The sequence below is a fragment of the Spathaspora passalidarum genome, assembly GCF_000223485.1.
Source record: "Spathaspora passalidarum NRRL Y-27907 unplaced genomic scaffold SPAPAscaffold_3, whole genome shotgun sequence".
NCBI classification, from domain to species: domain Eukaryota; kingdom Fungi; phylum Ascomycota; class Pichiomycetes; order Serinales; family Debaryomycetaceae; genus Spathaspora; species Spathaspora passalidarum.
In genome coordinates, this window is record NW_006767427.1 from 500,719 (window position 1) to 518,503 (window position 17,785).

Consider the following 17,785-nt stretch of genomic DNA (forward strand, 5'->3'; position numbering starts at 1 on the left):
TGGTCATTCAAATAATTACACAACCAGCAAACACGAAGTCACAAATTGCCCCATATATTTTGAAGTTACGAATATAGTTTATTTAAAATTGGAACTCCCCAATTCAGCTACAAAGAAAATATGAAGGTATGTGTACATAGATACTACGAATCCGGCAGGACAAGCACGATCGCCGGGATGGCCTAGATGGTAATACTGACTGAAATTTCTATAGTTTATTGATGAAGTAGATCTAGAGCTTGTGAATCAGGAGCTAAACTTTCACTCTCCCGACAACAATTTGGTGATACAAGGAGGTTGTGACTTATTTACTACCAAACCAATTGGTTATGATCGTAAGTTGTTCAAGACAATTGATAAACACCTAGACCAAATAATAGAAGATAATCAACTTTCGAGATCTTTGGAAAGGGAGCGAAAGAATTCTATAATTTCAATATTTGGAAATAGCTCGAGTCCCCCACTACATGGAGAGCCAAGAAGAGGAAGTATGACTGAAAGAGACAGGCGTGCAAGTCATAATCTGGCTAATATCAATTTTGCCAGGAGTTCACTGCCAGTTGACCACAACGATGGCAAGTCATTATTATCGAGATCATTAATAGAAGACAGTACCTGTGAATATGAAGCAGTAGACGAATCTCCATTTGGCCCTTTAAAGAATGTTACTACCAGGAAAACTTTTGCTTATTTAATAGCTATACTTAACATCTCTTTTCCTGACCAGGATTTTACCAACTTGCAACCAACTACCGAAAACTTCTATCGAATTGAATCTCCAGAAGATTTAATCCATAGGTTTAACAACATACTACTTTCATTAGGAAAGAAAGAAGATATATTGAATTGGATATGGGACATTATAAATTCCTATATGGATGTAATACCTTCCAAGTCGTCATCGCCATACTTGTCAGCGCAGAATGTAAATCATGCTGGTGGTCATGGTAGCAGAAAGAATAGCTTCAATGCACGTCGAAATTCGAATGGTGGGAGTACATCGCCGTCTCAACAATACCTTCAAGATGGCTGTCAAATCTATCAATTTCAACCATCTGATGAATCAATATTCGAGGATTTGACATATCCTTATCAACCAATGTGGTCATACTATTGGTTCATTTATAACAAGAAAAAGAAGAGGGTTACATTTCTCCATTTAACTGCGATAAATAAGGCTCATTATTCCAATGTAAATGCTAATAAGGAGTTTGAACAAAAGAAAAAGTCACAAAATGATAAAATTATCACCGGAGATGATGAAGAAGAATATGACGAAAATGATGAGTACATGGACAGTAGTGAAGTTGCAATAATAGATGAAGAAGATGATAATACCGATGTAGTGGGAGACCTCGAGATCTGATTAATTTTTCCTGTTTTGTATTATTTCAGCTAGATATTATCGTGGTACCATTCACATTAACTAACTTTTATGTATGTTTAATTGTATATTAAATATGAATTATTTAGATCCCCCAATTTTCAAATTTTGTTCCGAAAATTCTTCCCCACCATTACTAATTCGCATTCGGAGGGATTCTTCCTATTTGGGAGATCCCGCCGTAACTCGCAAACAAACCACACCTATTGTGAAAATAGTATAAAAGCCAGGACAATCCTCCCCCCAAAATTCCATCAATAATATCGTTATTCACAATTAACTACAGGTTGTTCTATCTGAACCTAATAATGCAATTGGCCACCAAAGTTGATCTCAAATTAAGCAACGGGAAGTCCATTCCAGCTTTGGGATTGGGAACTGTCCCTCCTGAAGATCCCAGTGAATTAAAGCAACAAGTTATAACCGCTATTAAGGCTGGATATCGTCATATAGACACCGCTTGGTACTATGGTACCGAAAAATATATTGGACAAGCTTTGAAGGAATTGTTTGATGAAGGTGTTATTAAGCGTGAAGATCTTTTTGTCACCACAAAAGTCTGGCCATCATTTTGGCACAGTCCAGAGAAGTCATTGGACAAATCTTTAGAAGATTTAGGTTTAGACTATGTGGATTTATTTATGCAGCATTGGCCTGTTGCTTTGCATGGTGATGAAAATGGGTTGCCTCCAGCACCTAAGCACGATGATGGCAGTTTATGGTACGATGATGATCCTGTTACTGGGACAAAATTCATTGAAACCTATCACAAAATGGAAGACATCATTGATAAAACCTCAAAAGTGAAGTCTATTGGAGTTTCAAACTATTCAATCCCCAAACTTAAGCAATTATTGCCAAAGGTTAGAAAGTATGCACCTGTTGTGAATCAGATCGAACTCCACCCCCAATTGCCACAACTAGAGTTGGTTGATTACTGCAAAAGCAAAGGAATCGTCGTAGTCGCCTATTCCCCTGTTGGTAGTAATGGTGCCCCAGTCTTGAAAGTGCCATTGATTCAGGAATTGGCCAAAAAATACGATGTTACCACTAACGAAATTACTAATGCGTATCATGTTTTGAATGGCAGAGGTGTACTTCCACGTTCATCCAATCTTGAAAGAATCAAAACTATCATCAGATTACCTCAATTGTCTGAAGATGACTTAAAGAAACTTGACCAGGTTGGTTTGCAAAATCCAAAGAGATATATTTGTGATTCGTGGGGTTATGGCTTAGGATTCAGATATTGGGAGGGTGACACCTTGAGCACCGAATTTGACTAATGTTAGTTCTATTGACTTGTATTTGTATCTACGTCTATAAATCTATTGAATAACTGATTAGTTTCATTACTGTTCTTCTCTATTTTCTTCTATTACTGCTCTTCTTTTTACATTCCCTTGATCAGCTGATTCCTCATCAATTGTTCGCTTGCCATTTTCTAAGCTAGTGGATGATGATTTGACTAATTCTTTTTCTCCAGCCACTTTGAGTAGCCTAGTATTTTGCTTCTCACCATCAACAGTTCTAAAATATGGCTGACATCTCCAATAAGGAACCTTTTTGTAAGATCCTCCCCAGCTTTCAATTGGACCATCCACAATTACATCCAATTCTTCTATATCTGGCTGTTCATAAATCTGGGCCACAAGCGACTCTACTCTTTTCACAATTGCTTCCCACTCATCAAAAGAAGCATGAACGCTGGTTTTTCCAATTTCAGGTCTTAGTTCCTTGTGAACGTTCAAAAATGCATGTAGCAACTTAAAAAAATGAGGCTTCATTGCCAGTCGAGAAGCATGTCCTTCGCATTGCTTTACAATTTCAAAATACTCTCGAAGCATTACATCAACACGAGCAAATTGCTTATCTTTGTCTTCGGACTCAGTCCAGAATACACCCGGATTATATAAGTTTCCTTCAGCCGACATAACAGCATCACATGTGGTTTCACGTTCACATCTTTGCAAATCATTAGGATACAAGATATTACCATTAGCAAAAAAAACCTGGTCAGATGGTAAATTATCCCGAAGATATTTTAATATTTTCCAATTAGCCAATCCCGTTGCTTGACCCTTCATTTCTCTGGTCCTACCGTGAATAGTGATAAATTGAGCACCGGCATCCAAGACCATTTTGGCATAATCTAAAGATTTTTCCCAATCATCATATATTCTTATTTTTGCTGTTACAGGAATAGATAAATTGTCGTGCAACGTTCTTATCAACTTATGAATCAAATCCCATTTCTCCATAAGAAATGCTCCATAGTTTCCTTTCCTAGCAATCCCCTGGGGGCACCCTAAGTTTAAATCAATCGCATCACACTTGTCTTCAACCAATTTTGCTGCTTTCAATAAGTATTCTGGATCATTTGCACAAAACTGAACCACTAATGGTCTATCTACTTTTGAATCACCATCCATTGTGCTCCACATCCGCGCCCGATATTTTGGATCTGTAACAAACAACCTGGCATGGAACATGGGAGTAAAACACAACTGAGCGCCATATCTCCGAGATAATATTCTCCATGCTAGTTCAGAGTGGTCAACCATGGGTGCAAGAATAGTCTTGGGTTCACCCATTGCTTCATATGCTTGACGCCCTGTCAATCTCGACTCTTTGGATTGGTCTTTTTCCATTTTAATTGATGATATGTTGAGTGAAGAGAACTTGACAATAGAATTAATATGATTAGAGATTAGTCCTCGATGTATCGCTTGTCTAAATTTGTTTGCTTGTGTTGCTATTCTCATCTATTCAAATTAGAATTCTTACAAATTGTTTCTTTTTTTTTTTATATTTTTTTTTTGCATTTTGCATTTTCTGATCCTGCGAAGACCATCGGTGAGACACGCGTGCACTATCGCTTACCAAAACTTTGATCATATGGCAATATGTAAGTCACTGGATTACTTAACGAGAATTTGTAGCTTTTTGGAAGAATTAGAACAAAAACATCTTCTTTATGATGCCTACCTTTTCGGATATGAGCAAAGTGCAATATTATTTATTATACAGAAGAATTCTTTTCGGCCACAATTAGTATAGCAATTGATTTTAGTTCAATTAGTTACCTATTTGGGCATTACAACGAGTACTAAATATTGATATTAAGGATAGTCAGCTTGGTATTCCCTCTGTCCGAGCTTTGACCTGACTTTCATGCCTATTGCTGGCAAATTCTGCATTGGTACCACTATCCATTCACCTAACAATATCTACAATAACTCCAGGGAGTTTTTGTGCCTAACTAAAGAGCACGTAGTCGCTCAATCACCGAATATTGATGATAAAGGAGTCTAATTCAGCCAATTAGCCCTGATAAGTCGTAGCCATCTAGCAAGCATGGGAGATGTGATTAACAAGGCTAACGTAAGATATTGTGCCTGGGAGCGCTCCTGTTGTTGAAACTCTCAAACACTCACGCCTTCAATAGCTACTGCTTATAGCTCGCTCAGCATTACCTGTACGGTAATTCCAAGAACACGTGCTAAAGTATTTGAATATGAACTCGCTCATAACAACAAACTTTATTGTGTATATATTCGCTACCTCTAGATTCTACCTGACCGCTACTCTGATTTTAAGTAGATCCAACTCGAACAGAGCAAGTTTCATAGACACCAAGAGCTTAGTAAACTAGACCCTTTGAGTATTTTTAACCGCAACCTCACAAGGAAGAAGTACTATTCTATCCTTAGCTACGAGATAAAAAATCTCAATCTTAAATGGCAATAAATCTTACTGCTAATGAATTCAAGAAAGAACTTATAAAATCAGAACGCATTCTTCAAAGAACAGCTTTCAGAGCTCAGTATACTGTCAAAAATATTAGTGATCATGGAAAGAACGCCAAAAACATCAGAACTTAATTTTCATGGCTAATGGCTCTGTCAAAATCGAAACTGAAGATAATTTGAAGATTGCAGGAACACACTACGAATACATTGGGTATAGTCTCGACATACTATAATACCAGTCTCATCATCTCAAACCACTAAGTAACCATGCTATTCCGTGTACCAACAGTACCAGAGTCAGAATATTGCTCTTCAAGCTGATGAAAAACATGTAACACTCTTATAAATAAACTAGAGCTAAAAAATATAGTAATGCATGCAACACTGTAATCGTTCAGCAAACACTCATGCCTAAAACAGACAGTACAAAAAAACTATCACTAAGTAATCTAAATAAACATAATATACCAATTGCATCCGACTAGGAAATACAATTCTAGGCAGAAAAAGTGGACCCATCTAAACGGATAAAAATACCAGTATCGACTCATGTTCATGTAACCAAGATAAATATTAAAGTATTTCCTCTCAGTAACTAGCAAAAACTACTACCAATACATATATGGTACCTCAGATCCTACACAATCCTCAAAGTCACTACGGGATACACCTTACAACACTTCTAGCATAAAATCATAACCCAACCTACATCAACTAAGGTGACTTAAATGCAGCATCTCAAATAGTTAGGTATACAACTTCAACTCACAAACTAAAACTATTCATTGTATTACATCTAGCAAGAACGGAACCCGTATCGAATTTTCAATTTATAACTAATACAACTCATACTTATTAAACAAGAATTCAGCGTCTATCATTGGAGAAAAAAGTGAACCCAATACAAGTGATGAATGTTCTCATAAAAATTGATATTACTTATAGTCTAACTTCTACTTTAGACACTTGCAAGGATCAAATAATCTTTCTCAATTCGGCTACAAAAAGATGCAGTACTCTTTCGGCACAGAAAGATGGAATCAAAATTACTTTGCATTACGCCAGCAATTCGACTGTTGAGTAAAGTTGTGCAAATTTATTAATTACAGATCAAGAATGCAAGAAACACCTTACTAGCTTTCTACCGTTCTAAGAGAGCCTGCACTTATATCTTCAAAAAGAATTTACCAATAGTTATACTTGAACAGCAAGGCACGAAATTAGCCGGTAGCACCTGCTTGGAGTTCCTATCTATCAGTACATGCATAATACAATGTGGCAACAGCCAGTAGTGCGAACTAACATTGAAGATCTTAAAAAGATGATTGATAACACTGTACAGGTATGGCATAGATAATTGTACCTGTTACTCAAATACCTCAATAGCTTAAACTAGACGGATGTAGTAATGGACACATTCTATATTGTGATTTTTTTAGCATAGCATCTAATGTGGATATAACTTTCTCAGAATACTGGCTCAATTGTACAAGTATTCTTTACATTTTACACTTATACACTAGTAATCAGAGAACATTACATATTGTTATATCACTCTGGGTTCTTCTTGATGTAAGGTGGTCTCCATACTATAAGCACTAACTAAAATTGTCTATTTGTCCTAGTAATAATCTTTGGTAGCATTGACGGGTAAATGAGTGAAATGTATTTGGTATTTCAAGCTCCTTGTTAACTAAGTGTTGGAATCTTAAACTCCGAATGTAATGAGAATCATAAAGTCAGATATTATTAGGTATACTTACATTGATTTCTAAAGTAGATTAAACTATATCCTAATATTTGTTTGAATTTGGTCTTTACTGAATGTAAGTACAACACCTTCATCTATATATCAGAGACATAAATATTTTGTTTACACTATATTCAGTATTCTTACAACCAACTATCTTTAAAGGTAGAGTTAGTTAGAGGTATTTTGATTCAATTGCAACATGTAATTATGTGAATCATAATAGAGTAATTTCATTACGATGATATCTTTGCTTTGTTTAATTATCAGACAGTGTTGTACTCATTTCGGAGCTTATGAATATATATATGTAGTTGACTATAGTATTCACAACCCTGAGTTTTTATTTCCATATGCTTGATCATGAGCTACGACGCTATAGAAGCTGATGAGCAGTCGCTTAGCTTCAGAACCGCCTTGTAATTTGTTTGGTTATGTAGTTGATCGTTGATGAATGCTTGAGATTTACCTTGGAAGCAATGATCAGTTTTTCAGTCGCTTGAGATTAGTTTGTAATCAATAGAAAATAGGACTAGTATCGCAGAGCAAGTTATTGTTTTAGAACAAATTTACAAATTATAGTTTCCACATTGCAAGTTGTAGAACTAATTTATTCCATGATTGGAAGATACTTGCGCATAGTCATAACAAGCTTTTGAAAGATTGCAATGTAATCAAAGTATACTGTGTCATGCTCTGGTCATTTTTCAACTAATGGCTGCAATGAGATTAGGATATTAGTATGTTAGTTTTGGTGCGTCTCGAATATAAGTTTGGTTAGGTTGTCTTGTTAGTTTTGCTAAATTGGATATGTTTGTAGTTGATAGTAGAACCACATTGATTTGGGAGGTATGGCTCAAGGATAAGTTGAAAGAGACCCAAAATAGATTCAGTTCCGCCATTGCTGTGGGGGATTAGATTTGGTTTGGTTTAGACGTTTTGGTCAGAGATTCTATATTGCTAGGAAAGAATCTCTCTTTGTTCCAGTTAAGTAGTTGTTGAGCTGTTTATAGACGTTCATTTAAATATGATTAGAATGTGAAAAGCACTCCGAATTTCAGCTTTAATTTGAGGCTCTCTTGTAGTTCAGTATTCGTAAGTGATTTTAGGCTTTTGGTTTATAGTGTGATGCGTGTGTGGAATGGGGAGGTATAGTAGAGTAGAGGGAACTCTATACACAATGGTACAAGGCTTAAATGAGAAGAGTATGAGATGAAAATGAATTGTAGATTTGCGTAGCGTGTTACTATTGTAGAGGAATTGGTAGTTTTTAACATGTAGTATAATTTGTTGCGGGAGTGGTCAAGTTTGCAAGTTCTGAGACGATTTTATCTTAGAATTGACGCTAGGCACTAAGACAATATGATGGCATAGTTGTTTTCATATACATCAGAAAGCCAAGTGGTGGTCCTAATTAAGGATGAAAGGGTTGGATATAAGCAGCATGCTTGTTGCCCAATTTGTTTGGCTTGTTATGGAAGGTTGGCGTAGGGAAGTTGGAGTGGACTTTTCATGAGAGGATTTGTATTTCAATGTTTACATTACATAGAAGAAATTCATGGTGCTTGATATATTACATGAATACAAAATTGTTAGGGAAATACTACATAATTGTACTTAATCTGTTTGAGCATTCCGCGATTGGCGATCTGACTCGATGCTTTTGTTTAGCTCCTTAATTGCAGATTCGAAATGGACGAATGTATCTTTAAGCTGTTTTAATGTTCTTGGAGTCCGACATTGATTCTGATGTTTAAGAAAAAATTCCAAAGCGGATCCAATCCGATAGTCAAAGATGAACGACCCAGTTCCATAATCAAAATCATGTAGCTGGTTGTCATTGTTGATATATTCTGGGTTACTTTTAGGTTCGTGGGTCCCTTTGGATTGGTATTTAGCTCTAAATTCTTTGATTCGTATCTTTTGGTCATGATTCTCATGTTCAATAGCATGTTTAAGTTCGGTTGATTCGTCATTCAAGTTTGTGTAAAAGTCGTTTAAAATGGGGTAATTGTAAAGGTTGATTATGGTATTTATACTAAAATTGGACACCATAACCTCTTTAATGTCGACTTTTTCTGGAATAACGTGTATTATATCGCCCATTTCTACTTGCATCCTATCATGTTTTGGTTCAACCATCTTTACATGACATTCTTTGGTGATTGTTTCCCGATTCTTCTCTGTATAGTGTGTGATTAATTGCTGACGAACATTGAAAAATGTAATGACCCGAATCAATTTAGATGATAAGTTATATAGATATTGATACTGCTCTGTACCTGAGACCTGGGAAATATCAAATTGGTAGGTTTTGCTGTTGAAGTCTGCATGAGGGTGGATAATATTTAAAGCATCTACCAAAGCGACACTTCTGATAACGGAGTATACATTAGATAATGCCTTTCCGATTGCAGTGAAGAACAAATAAAATGTTTTCTTCAAGGGAGTCATATTTTTTCCTATCGATATGGCATGACTTGGAATAACATTGAGCCATTTAACCAATAAATCAAAAAGTAATGATGGGGAAATATACTTCAAATCATTTGAATCATCGTCATCTTTATATAATGACTTGTAAAATTTGTTAATATATAATAACTTAGGGTGAATTTCCTCAATTAACTCCTTTACAAAGTTTTCAACTTCGACAAATGCTTTCAATATATAGCCGTTATTCTCTGTAGTTAATTCTTGATTGTAAATAATAAATGTTTTGAAATCTACCAAGTCTTTGTACAACTCTTCAATTACATCAAACTTATAATCAGGTGCCACGCATGCTACGATATCACTTTCAATAATATGCATAATCACCGATAAAGAAGGAGGTATTTGATCCAAGGTTTGGCATCCGTTAAGCACGTTGCATAGCAATGAAGTAGATCCACCATACATTAAACTTAAAGTATCAATAGTTGCATAACTGTGTAAATATTGGCACCAACTAGCGTACCAAGATATTATTGCTGGCTCAATATCAGATTGAGTTATAGATTCCCTTAAATTTTTAATCAACAGACCATAATATGTGTAGGATTTCTTTGTTAATTGTTCAAGAATCTTGGAGGTAAAGCAAGTTACACTAGTTCCTGAGTGAATTGACTTGTTACAAATCTTCAATATGACATTCAAAGAGCGATCCATGAAAAATGAAAAGTATACATCAAATGTAACTGCTTTGTTGAAAATTGTGGACCAAAGTATTTCATCATTCTCCTTGGTCCACATGGGTGACTTCATTGTATTTGTTCGTTCGATTAATAATTCATGTTCATTTCGGTAAAGCTCTTTCATAAATGATTGCTGTAGCCTTTTGGGATATTCGAGTGAAGTAAGAGAAACATTTTTGATCATGGCATTTGGAAGAGGTGTACCTATTTTGGGAGTTTCTGGTGGTGGAAATGGTAAGATAATGTTATCGGAAATATCTTTAGGGGTATCATTTACACTTATACCAAAATGATGATTAAATAATGTTTTGGAATTCTCGAAACTATCAGTGTCTGTATCAATATCGAGATCTAAGTCATTAAAATTCCCATTATCCAAGACACTATTTAACTGACTATGAAGGGGATAATGATTGAGTTCTTGTCGTTGCGGAGGATCACCAAATGTCTCAAAAACGTCATATGTATAAGATGGTAATTGTAAATTGTTATTATCATGCATGAGCTTTTTCATTGTATCGGTATAAACTGCCATTCTTAAGTCATCCTTAGAAAATGGGACGTTGAAATAATCAAAGCTATCCTGGGGAACCTTGTTAAATATATTAGGTGGGGTTGAATCCATATCATTTTCTTTGGGGATTGGCATTGGTAAGTAGTCATTGAATAGTTGATTGCTATTGTTGGGAGTTTCAGATAAAGGAGTCAAATTTGTGGGAGGGGTTTGCGTAGAATTACCTGAGGAATCTTGGAAATTAAATGGTGATGGTACGTGAGCTTTGTGACTAGTTCCATTTGCAATTGAGGCACCATTAATATTACCTAGTGGGCTAACTAAATGGCTAATAGGAATAGTTGAACTGTTTTGAAGAATATCTGACACTAATTGCATAGGGGGTTGAGTACTTGTTGGTGCTGGAGGTGGTTGGACATGATTTTCAGATGAAACCAGTACATTATTATTTATCAACGATGACTCTTGTTTGTTACCAAATATTTCTTGAGCCTTCTTATCGTTCTTCTTACGTATCATATCTAACTTATCTTTTGGGAAATCCAAGTATCCACAGCGATAGTTTTTCTTTATACAATTATGACATGATGGAAGCTCTTCACTACACTTTATCCTTTTGCTTTTACAGTTGGGACAGCCTAATGGTCCAATCAGTTAGTAATCTCATTTGCATAAAAAGTTCATCTTTTTTGGCGTAACCGACTAGGTCGATGAACAAATAAATATATATATATATAGATATACATACCATCACGAGAATTCTTATGAGTTCTTCTACTCTTTCTCTCACTTGCACGAGGAAAAGATTTTGAGTAAACAGGCATGAAGGTTTTATGGTTAGTTGAAAAATTATCAGAAGGGATTGTAAAATATATGGAAAATGTGAGATCGTCTGACCTATGGATAATCAATAACGTTCAATTACTGTGAAACTAACAACATTGAACCAAAAAAATCAAGAAGGAGTCAGTGATTAGTTTTAAATATTTATAATGAGAATAATTTTAATTGTGATTGAATTCTGAAGTTCAAAATATTTATGAAAGGCGTGCAATGTTAAGGAGGAGTAGTATTTTTTTTTTGTGTCTATTCGTGCTGTTTTTTTCCTTCTTTTCTTGGGGTTTTACTTTGCTCTCTAAGAATACGAATTCAGATTCTAAAAAAAAAAAACCACAACGTTTTAGAAAATATTGCAAATTTTAATTTATTTTTTACTTTGGAATAAAGGGTTTAGAACTCTACATCAAAACAACTACGCCCTGATAACAAATATTGACAAAATGAAGTCCAACTCCTAAATTTAGACTTTATGTGGCTGGTTAATTTGTTTGTGATCTCCTAAATCGGGAATCTCTAAGTCTTTCTATCAATTTTTGCTAATATTCAACAATTCGAAAACCATGAACATCTCCCCACATTCAAAATAAAACAAAAAAAAGCAAGAAAATAACCACAAAAGAAGGTTTTGTATCTAAAAAATATGTAGTATATCAGCAGATAAATTTTGGGTGAGAAGCATACTAGTTCCTTTGTTAGCAGAATATTCCAAACATCCGGTGATAGGCACAACATTGTTCGGTAGCAATCAAAGCAATTGATGACGTACCTTCAACAATTATTGCCGCGAAATCAAGACTAGCCCACTTTTGTGTCAAAAGTGGCTCAAAACAAGGCATAGGTAATGTTATAGCCTTCTTTCCCTTGCATGAATCTAAAACAAAAACAAAAAAAATATGTTTGTTTTTGCTATTTTTGACGTTCAAGGTACATATACGTATGCCCCCTTACGAGATTTCTTGGAACCTAAATAATTAATTGGGGCGGCATGGACATGATCTAAACGAATCGATCTGGAGGAGAGAGATTTTTCAGCACCATATGCAAATTTAAAAAAAAAACAATACGAAAACGGTAGTAAAACTAATTCTTATTTCCAATGTCATTGTATTTTTTTTTTCTGAATTAAAAACAAACAAAGTGAAAAAATAATTACATGTAATTTAAAAAAAATACTTTGACAGTTTCTCACAATGCATAAGGGTTAAAAAAAAAGAATTCTAGACTCTGGAAAGACCCGTTAGATCCTACAAAAGAAAATTGGGAAAAGTTGGCAATAGTTTGGCCAATATATATATTTCAGAGAGTTCTATCTTTGATTTGATATTGAAATGATTTATAGAATTATTTAAAAAGAACGGGGAATATATTTCTCGTATACTAAATATTTTCTCTTATTTAACTGTTCTAGAACGATATTAGGTTTCTTCTTTAATTTTCTTTTTATATAATATATTTTATAGTTTTTGTTTTGGAGATCTATTAATAAAAATTTCAAATTCAAGTGATGACCATTAATAATAAAATAAATCTGATGTTCTTTACCCCACTAAACTTTAAGGTTTAGTATTTCAATCCGTATTAGCCTTTTCTAGATTAATTCTCTTGCAGCAAAAACATCTCATGCGGAAACAATGTGATCACGTCAATGTGACATTAAATAGGAATTGCGTGAAAACATCGAAAAGGTGCTTTGAAGAATCTCAGTCCTCTGAGGCGACCCTCATGATAAGCACGAGCAAAAATAAAATGGAAAAATAAATAAAAATTCAGGCCAGGAATACAATGAGGGGATGGTGGCTGAAAGGGTATTATTTTTTAATTATATACTCTATAATGTTTTTTGGCGCATTATTTTTTTTACGGGGAGCTTTTATAGTTGCAAAGGAATCACTAAGCCTGATTGTTAAAAGGCGTGCATCATGCTTCCTGACACTGTTCTATTTGAATAATTATGATTCTAGCGAAAGGAACAGCATCAGCCACTACAACTCATAGTCATGATAATTATTTTGCCATTCTGACAATTCAATTAAATGTCTCATTGTAGGTCTACCATGAGGACAATTCCACGGTTTATCTAAAGTGCTTAAGTTTTCAACAATTTCTGTCATTTTTTTAGATGTTAAAGATGAGCCAATCATTATACTTGTCCTGCAAGCTTTCATTGCTAATAATTTTCTAATTTTACTGCATTTAACTGCAGTATTTCCAGGTTGCTCATTTATCAAATTAATTAATTCATAAAAGTCGTCAAGTGAAAATATTGTTCCTTTATAGGTCGGTAATGATAACATTGAAATCCTTGTTCCTGGGAGAGAATCGTGATTAATTTTCAATCTGAACCCATTATTAATAAATATCGATTCATGTTCAATTATCAACATTTCGTCGACTATATTCAATTCTAATTGTTGAGGGACTATCAATGGTTGAGTTTTAATCTGAAATTCTCGTACTAGTTTTTCAAAATTATATTTTTCATCGGAAGCATGTTGGTCAATGATGAAAATATTTGAATCTTGATGATTAACTAAAATAAATCCAAGATTGAATTGTCCTATTAAACTCATTTCAGAAAAATCAGATTTTTTAATATGAAATAATTTTTCTTTATCATCTAGATTATTAAATTTGATATTTTGGTCATATTTCAAATTCGTATTACTTTGAAATCTTTTAATCTTTAAATTTGCCAAGAATTCTTGAGAAGAATAATATGACTTTAATTTATGGAGATGAGATGAGCTGTTTCTCGATCTTTTAGAGGCTCTTTCCTCGAATTTCTTATCTCCTATCTTAATTTCTAATAAATCGTTGGAATTTTCATCGATTGGGAAAAAGTTCTTCCCATGAAGATCTTGATTTGGTGAGATTTCTTGCGGTTCTTGTAAGAGAACCAGTTGGGGATCGGAACTTTTAGGAAATGAATCTGCTAAGCTAAACAACGAGTCTGGATCCAGGCTAAGAAATAAATTCTCATTTTTCGATTTTGAAACTGTTTTGAAATCTTCGGATACTATATGATCGACCTTATGATGAACTTTATCGAAAAGAGTGTCTTGTAATTCCAGATTATCTTTATCCTCCTGGGATACATTTGTTAAATTTATTTCTTCTTCACAATCCTCCCGTTGGTTCTCTTCTTCTTCTTCCTCCTCCTCCTCCTCCTCCTCCTCCTCTTCTTCTTCCTCCTCCTCTTCCTCTTCCTCTTCCTCTTCCTCCTCTTCTTCGTTCTCATTTGCGAGTTCAGCTCTTTGATGTTTTACTTCTATTTCGGTTTCACTTTTATTTTCTTGATGATGGGTTTCGCTTCTATAATCCTCTTGCATTTCTTCTTTATTTAGTGGTAGTTCATTCTTCACAGATTTCACTTGCTCATCTTCAAAAGAAATAACCTCTACTATAAGCTTGTCGTTTGAATCATCGTCTTCTAATTCACTTTCATTTTGGAGTTTCTTCTGCGAATATTCACTTTGTTTGGTATTCACCTTATTTATTAAGGTGAATTCATCTGGGCTCTTTTGTTCGTCAGTATTAACTTCAAATGTTGATTGTTCTATGAAACTGTCATTATTACTCCTTGGAATTATTACCTTATCCTGAGTATTATAAAACTCGATCAATTTTTCCCGAATTAGTTGTAAAATTTCCGATTCTTTATGTAATAAAATCATTGACTTATCAGGAGTCAAATTAATATCAAATTTGTCCAGTTGGATTTCCAAATTAATAACAAAAATTGGATATTGAACATTGTTAAATGATTTATAAACTTCATTAATTAATTTTGATAAATTCTTCATAATAATTGGTCGTCTATTTATGTACAAGAATTGTCGATCTTGTGTTGATCTGCCTAACCCAAATGAATAAGATGAAATATGTCCACTTAATTTTAAATATTCATTTATAGGTAAATTAATTTCGAGTAAATTCTTATTATTATTATTTCCAAACATTGAAATCAAATTATCAATTATTGTAGTTTTTTCACCACCTCTCGAAGATAAAATTAATTGCTTTTTAGAATTATTAATATGGTAAACTGAAAATTTAATTCCAGTGTAAATAAGTAGGTAATTTATTAAAAAATTGATAGCCTTATGAAATTCTCTTTTGGAATTCTTGATAAAATTCTTCAATCTAACTGGTAAGTTGGAAAACAATTGTTCAATTGTTACTAAAGTTCCAGACTTATTGCTTATTCCACCGATCTTGCTCTTATTATCTCTTAGCTCCCCAGCTTCATTGTATTTCAAACTGAAATTTTTGGGATAATCGGCTTCAGTGGAGGTAACAATTGTTAATTGTTTACATAGTGAACAAATTGAATTTAAAGCTTCACCACGGAATCCAAGGGTACTTAATGAATTTAAATCATCAAAATTTACTAATTTAGAAGTACTATTTCTTAGACAAAGGGTTGGGAAATCTTGTTGTTGTATACCAACACCATTATCTTGAATTGATATGGAATCAATACCATAATTAACAAATGTTATTTCAATTTTTGAACTTTTAGCATCAATGGAATTCTCAACTAATTCTTTTATAATCGACTTTAAATCAATTATAACTTGACTTGAAGTGATTTTTAATATATCATTTGATGGTAGTGATCTAATGGACATTTGAAATTATCGGTCCGAAGAAAGTGGTCAAGCATAAACTAGGCACGACTTCTTGATAGAAAACAAAACGCGCAGAAAGTTTGAAAAACTGTGCAATTTGGTAGCGAAGCTATCCAAATTTCTCCGGAACTTGGTCGGTGCACGCCTGCTGTTATCTACATACTCCAAAATAAGTGAAGCTAATATTAATGGGTTATCACTCAGTTTTGCTACTTATATAATTTGAATATCTTTAAATACACGAGTTAAGTACAAAAGGGTTAAGAAGTGGGGTTTATAAGTGCCAGCAATAGCTGAGCTTACAAAGCCTTATTGAGAGTTCTTGGACAAATTACATAGACAGCACTTCGGAGGGATTTATTTAGTCCTGAACAAACTTGCCTGTATTGGCCTCGGGTAACAGAGACTTGCTTTTAGGCGTGGTACATTCAATGTCTTTATTTTTTTTTCTTGGCCCCCTTTTTTTTTGCAGCAGTAGAAGATAGGGGTGGCATTAGTTGTTATTAACCATTTTAATTACTTTACGTTTGAAATGAAAAACTTTAATGTGTACACAGTTATAATTCAACAATTATTTGTACTGAAATTCACTTCGAGGCTTGGTTATGCTATCGCAAGCACAAAATTTCAGTTGTTGCGAGACTTGAATTCTTTTTTTGGGGTGCGCATTTCTATATCTAAAAAATCCTAGAATAGTATTACTCCTTTATTTAAGTTCAGTGATATTCACAAACAGCTACTCATACAATTTGTTATTTCATTCTTGATTTCTTTGAACCATTGTGTCTTGATTCGTTGTCGCTAAAGTGAGAAACCAACATTGAAGACTTTAACTACTTAATTAACATATATATATATATTTTTTTGTGGGGTAAAAATACCCCTGAATGAGAATCTAACGTGATGTATATTCATGATAAACTACTTACGCACACGTTGCAGAAAAGGCTGACCGGTAACGCAGGATATGTTTTCCTTGCTAATATAATAGCTTTAATGCTTGCTGTAGTTGCAGTTGGGGTGGTAAATAAGCGAAGAAAGCAGCGAGGTATCCAACCAATTTATGGTACCCGTTGGATCACACCTCCAACATATCGCCAATCACAGCATCAATATGAACAACCAGATCATATTCGAGACCCTGATTTGCCAAGTGCCTATGTACCCGCGTATACTGCTACGGCTAATGAACATGATATGGGATACTATGATGGTTCGGGAAAATTCCATCCAAATCCAAATGTGAAAACACCTATTCCTCTTCCTCCACCAGCTCGGCATAGAACTGAAAGCTATGGAGATGTTGCTCCTATAATGAATGATTTACCAGTGAGTTTCTTAGCTACTGATCGAGTGGGAAATAATGGCAATAACTGCAGAGCATCTACTTCTTCTGGAGGGACCACAACAACTGCAGATAATGAAGTACATGAACTTACGAATACAGTTGATGGTGAAATTACAAGAACTACGGATCAATCTGTAGTTACAGAGAATAATTCTGTGTCTGAAACTGATAGAACAAATACTGTCTACAATTCGAACAATTGAATCAAATAATGCTAACTTTCAGTTCAAAGAAAAAAGTGATGCCTTTAAATAAAAAAGTAAAGTCGTCATTTCAAATAAGTTTATTTTTAGCCAGTATGTAGAATAGAAATTAGATTAGTTTATCATTTAATGTGAAGAAATATCAAAAATCTAATATTATTACTAAGGATAAAACAAGATAATTAAC

The 17,785-nt window shown here is 34.2% G+C and overlaps 7 protein-coding genes across 7 annotated transcripts in view; 4 read left to right on the forward strand and 3 right to left on the reverse strand. All coding sequences in view use genetic code 12, as the record gives it.

Annotated features, from left to right (window-relative positions):
• MIT1 (mannosylinositol phosphorylceramide synthase catalytic subunit) overlaps positions 1–17,785 on the forward strand; it is a gene marked incomplete at both ends in the record, with an annotated part of 145,983 nt that overhangs the window by 102,153 nt on the left and 26,045 nt on the right. Inside the window, 2 exons of the mRNA XM_007374305.1 lie at positions 2,741–2,753; positions 2,823–2,829. The remainder of the gene's footprint in view (positions 1–2,740; positions 2,754–2,822; positions 2,830–17,785) is intronic.
• Positions 6–1,504, forward strand: MAF1 (RNA polymerase III-inhibiting protein; the record flags this gene model as incomplete). The annotated part of the gene is made up of 2 exons (XM_007374352.1): positions 6–126; positions 215–1,504. The coding sequence occupies 2 exons, from the start codon at positions 121–123 to the stop codon at positions 1,364–1,366; spliced, it is 1,158 nt and encodes a 385-aa protein (XP_007374414.1).
• Positions 1,625–2,738, forward strand: ARA1 (D-arabinose 1-dehydrogenase (NAD(P)(+)); the record flags this gene model as incomplete). Its single annotated transcript, XM_007374353.1, has 1 exon — positions 1,625–2,738. One exon carries the CDS (start codon positions 1,693–1,695, stop codon positions 2,668–2,670), a length of 978 nt encoding a protein of 325 aa, XP_007374415.1.
• On the reverse strand, positions 2,737–4,035 carry SPAPADRAFT_136292 (tRNA dihydrouridine synthase; the record flags this gene model as incomplete). Its single annotated transcript, XM_007374354.1, has 1 exon — positions 2,737–4,035. The coding sequence occupies one exon, from the start codon at positions 4,033–4,035 to the stop codon at positions 2,737–2,739; it is 1,299 nt and encodes a 432-aa protein (XP_007374416.1).
• Positions 8,228–11,644, reverse strand: SPAPADRAFT_150267 (uncharacterized protein; the record flags this gene model as incomplete). Its single annotated transcript, XM_007374355.1, has 3 exons — positions 8,228–10,847; positions 11,034–11,214; positions 11,325–11,644. 3 exons carry the CDS (start codon positions 11,398–11,400, stop codon positions 8,504–8,506), a joined length of 2,601 nt encoding a protein of 866 aa, XP_007374417.1.
• Positions 12,674–16,271, reverse strand: PMS1 (ATP-binding mismatch repair protein; the record flags this gene model as incomplete). The annotated part of the gene is made up of 2 exons (XM_007374356.1): positions 12,674–14,750; positions 14,889–16,271. 2 exons carry the CDS (start codon positions 16,045–16,047, stop codon positions 13,399–13,401), a joined length of 2,511 nt encoding a protein of 836 aa, XP_007374418.1.
• SPAPADRAFT_49836 (resistance to Congo red protein) lies at positions 16,951–17,598 on the forward strand (the record flags this gene model as incomplete). Its single annotated transcript, XM_007374357.1, has 1 exon — positions 16,951–17,598. One exon carries the CDS (start codon positions 16,951–16,953, stop codon positions 17,596–17,598), a length of 648 nt encoding a protein of 215 aa, XP_007374419.1.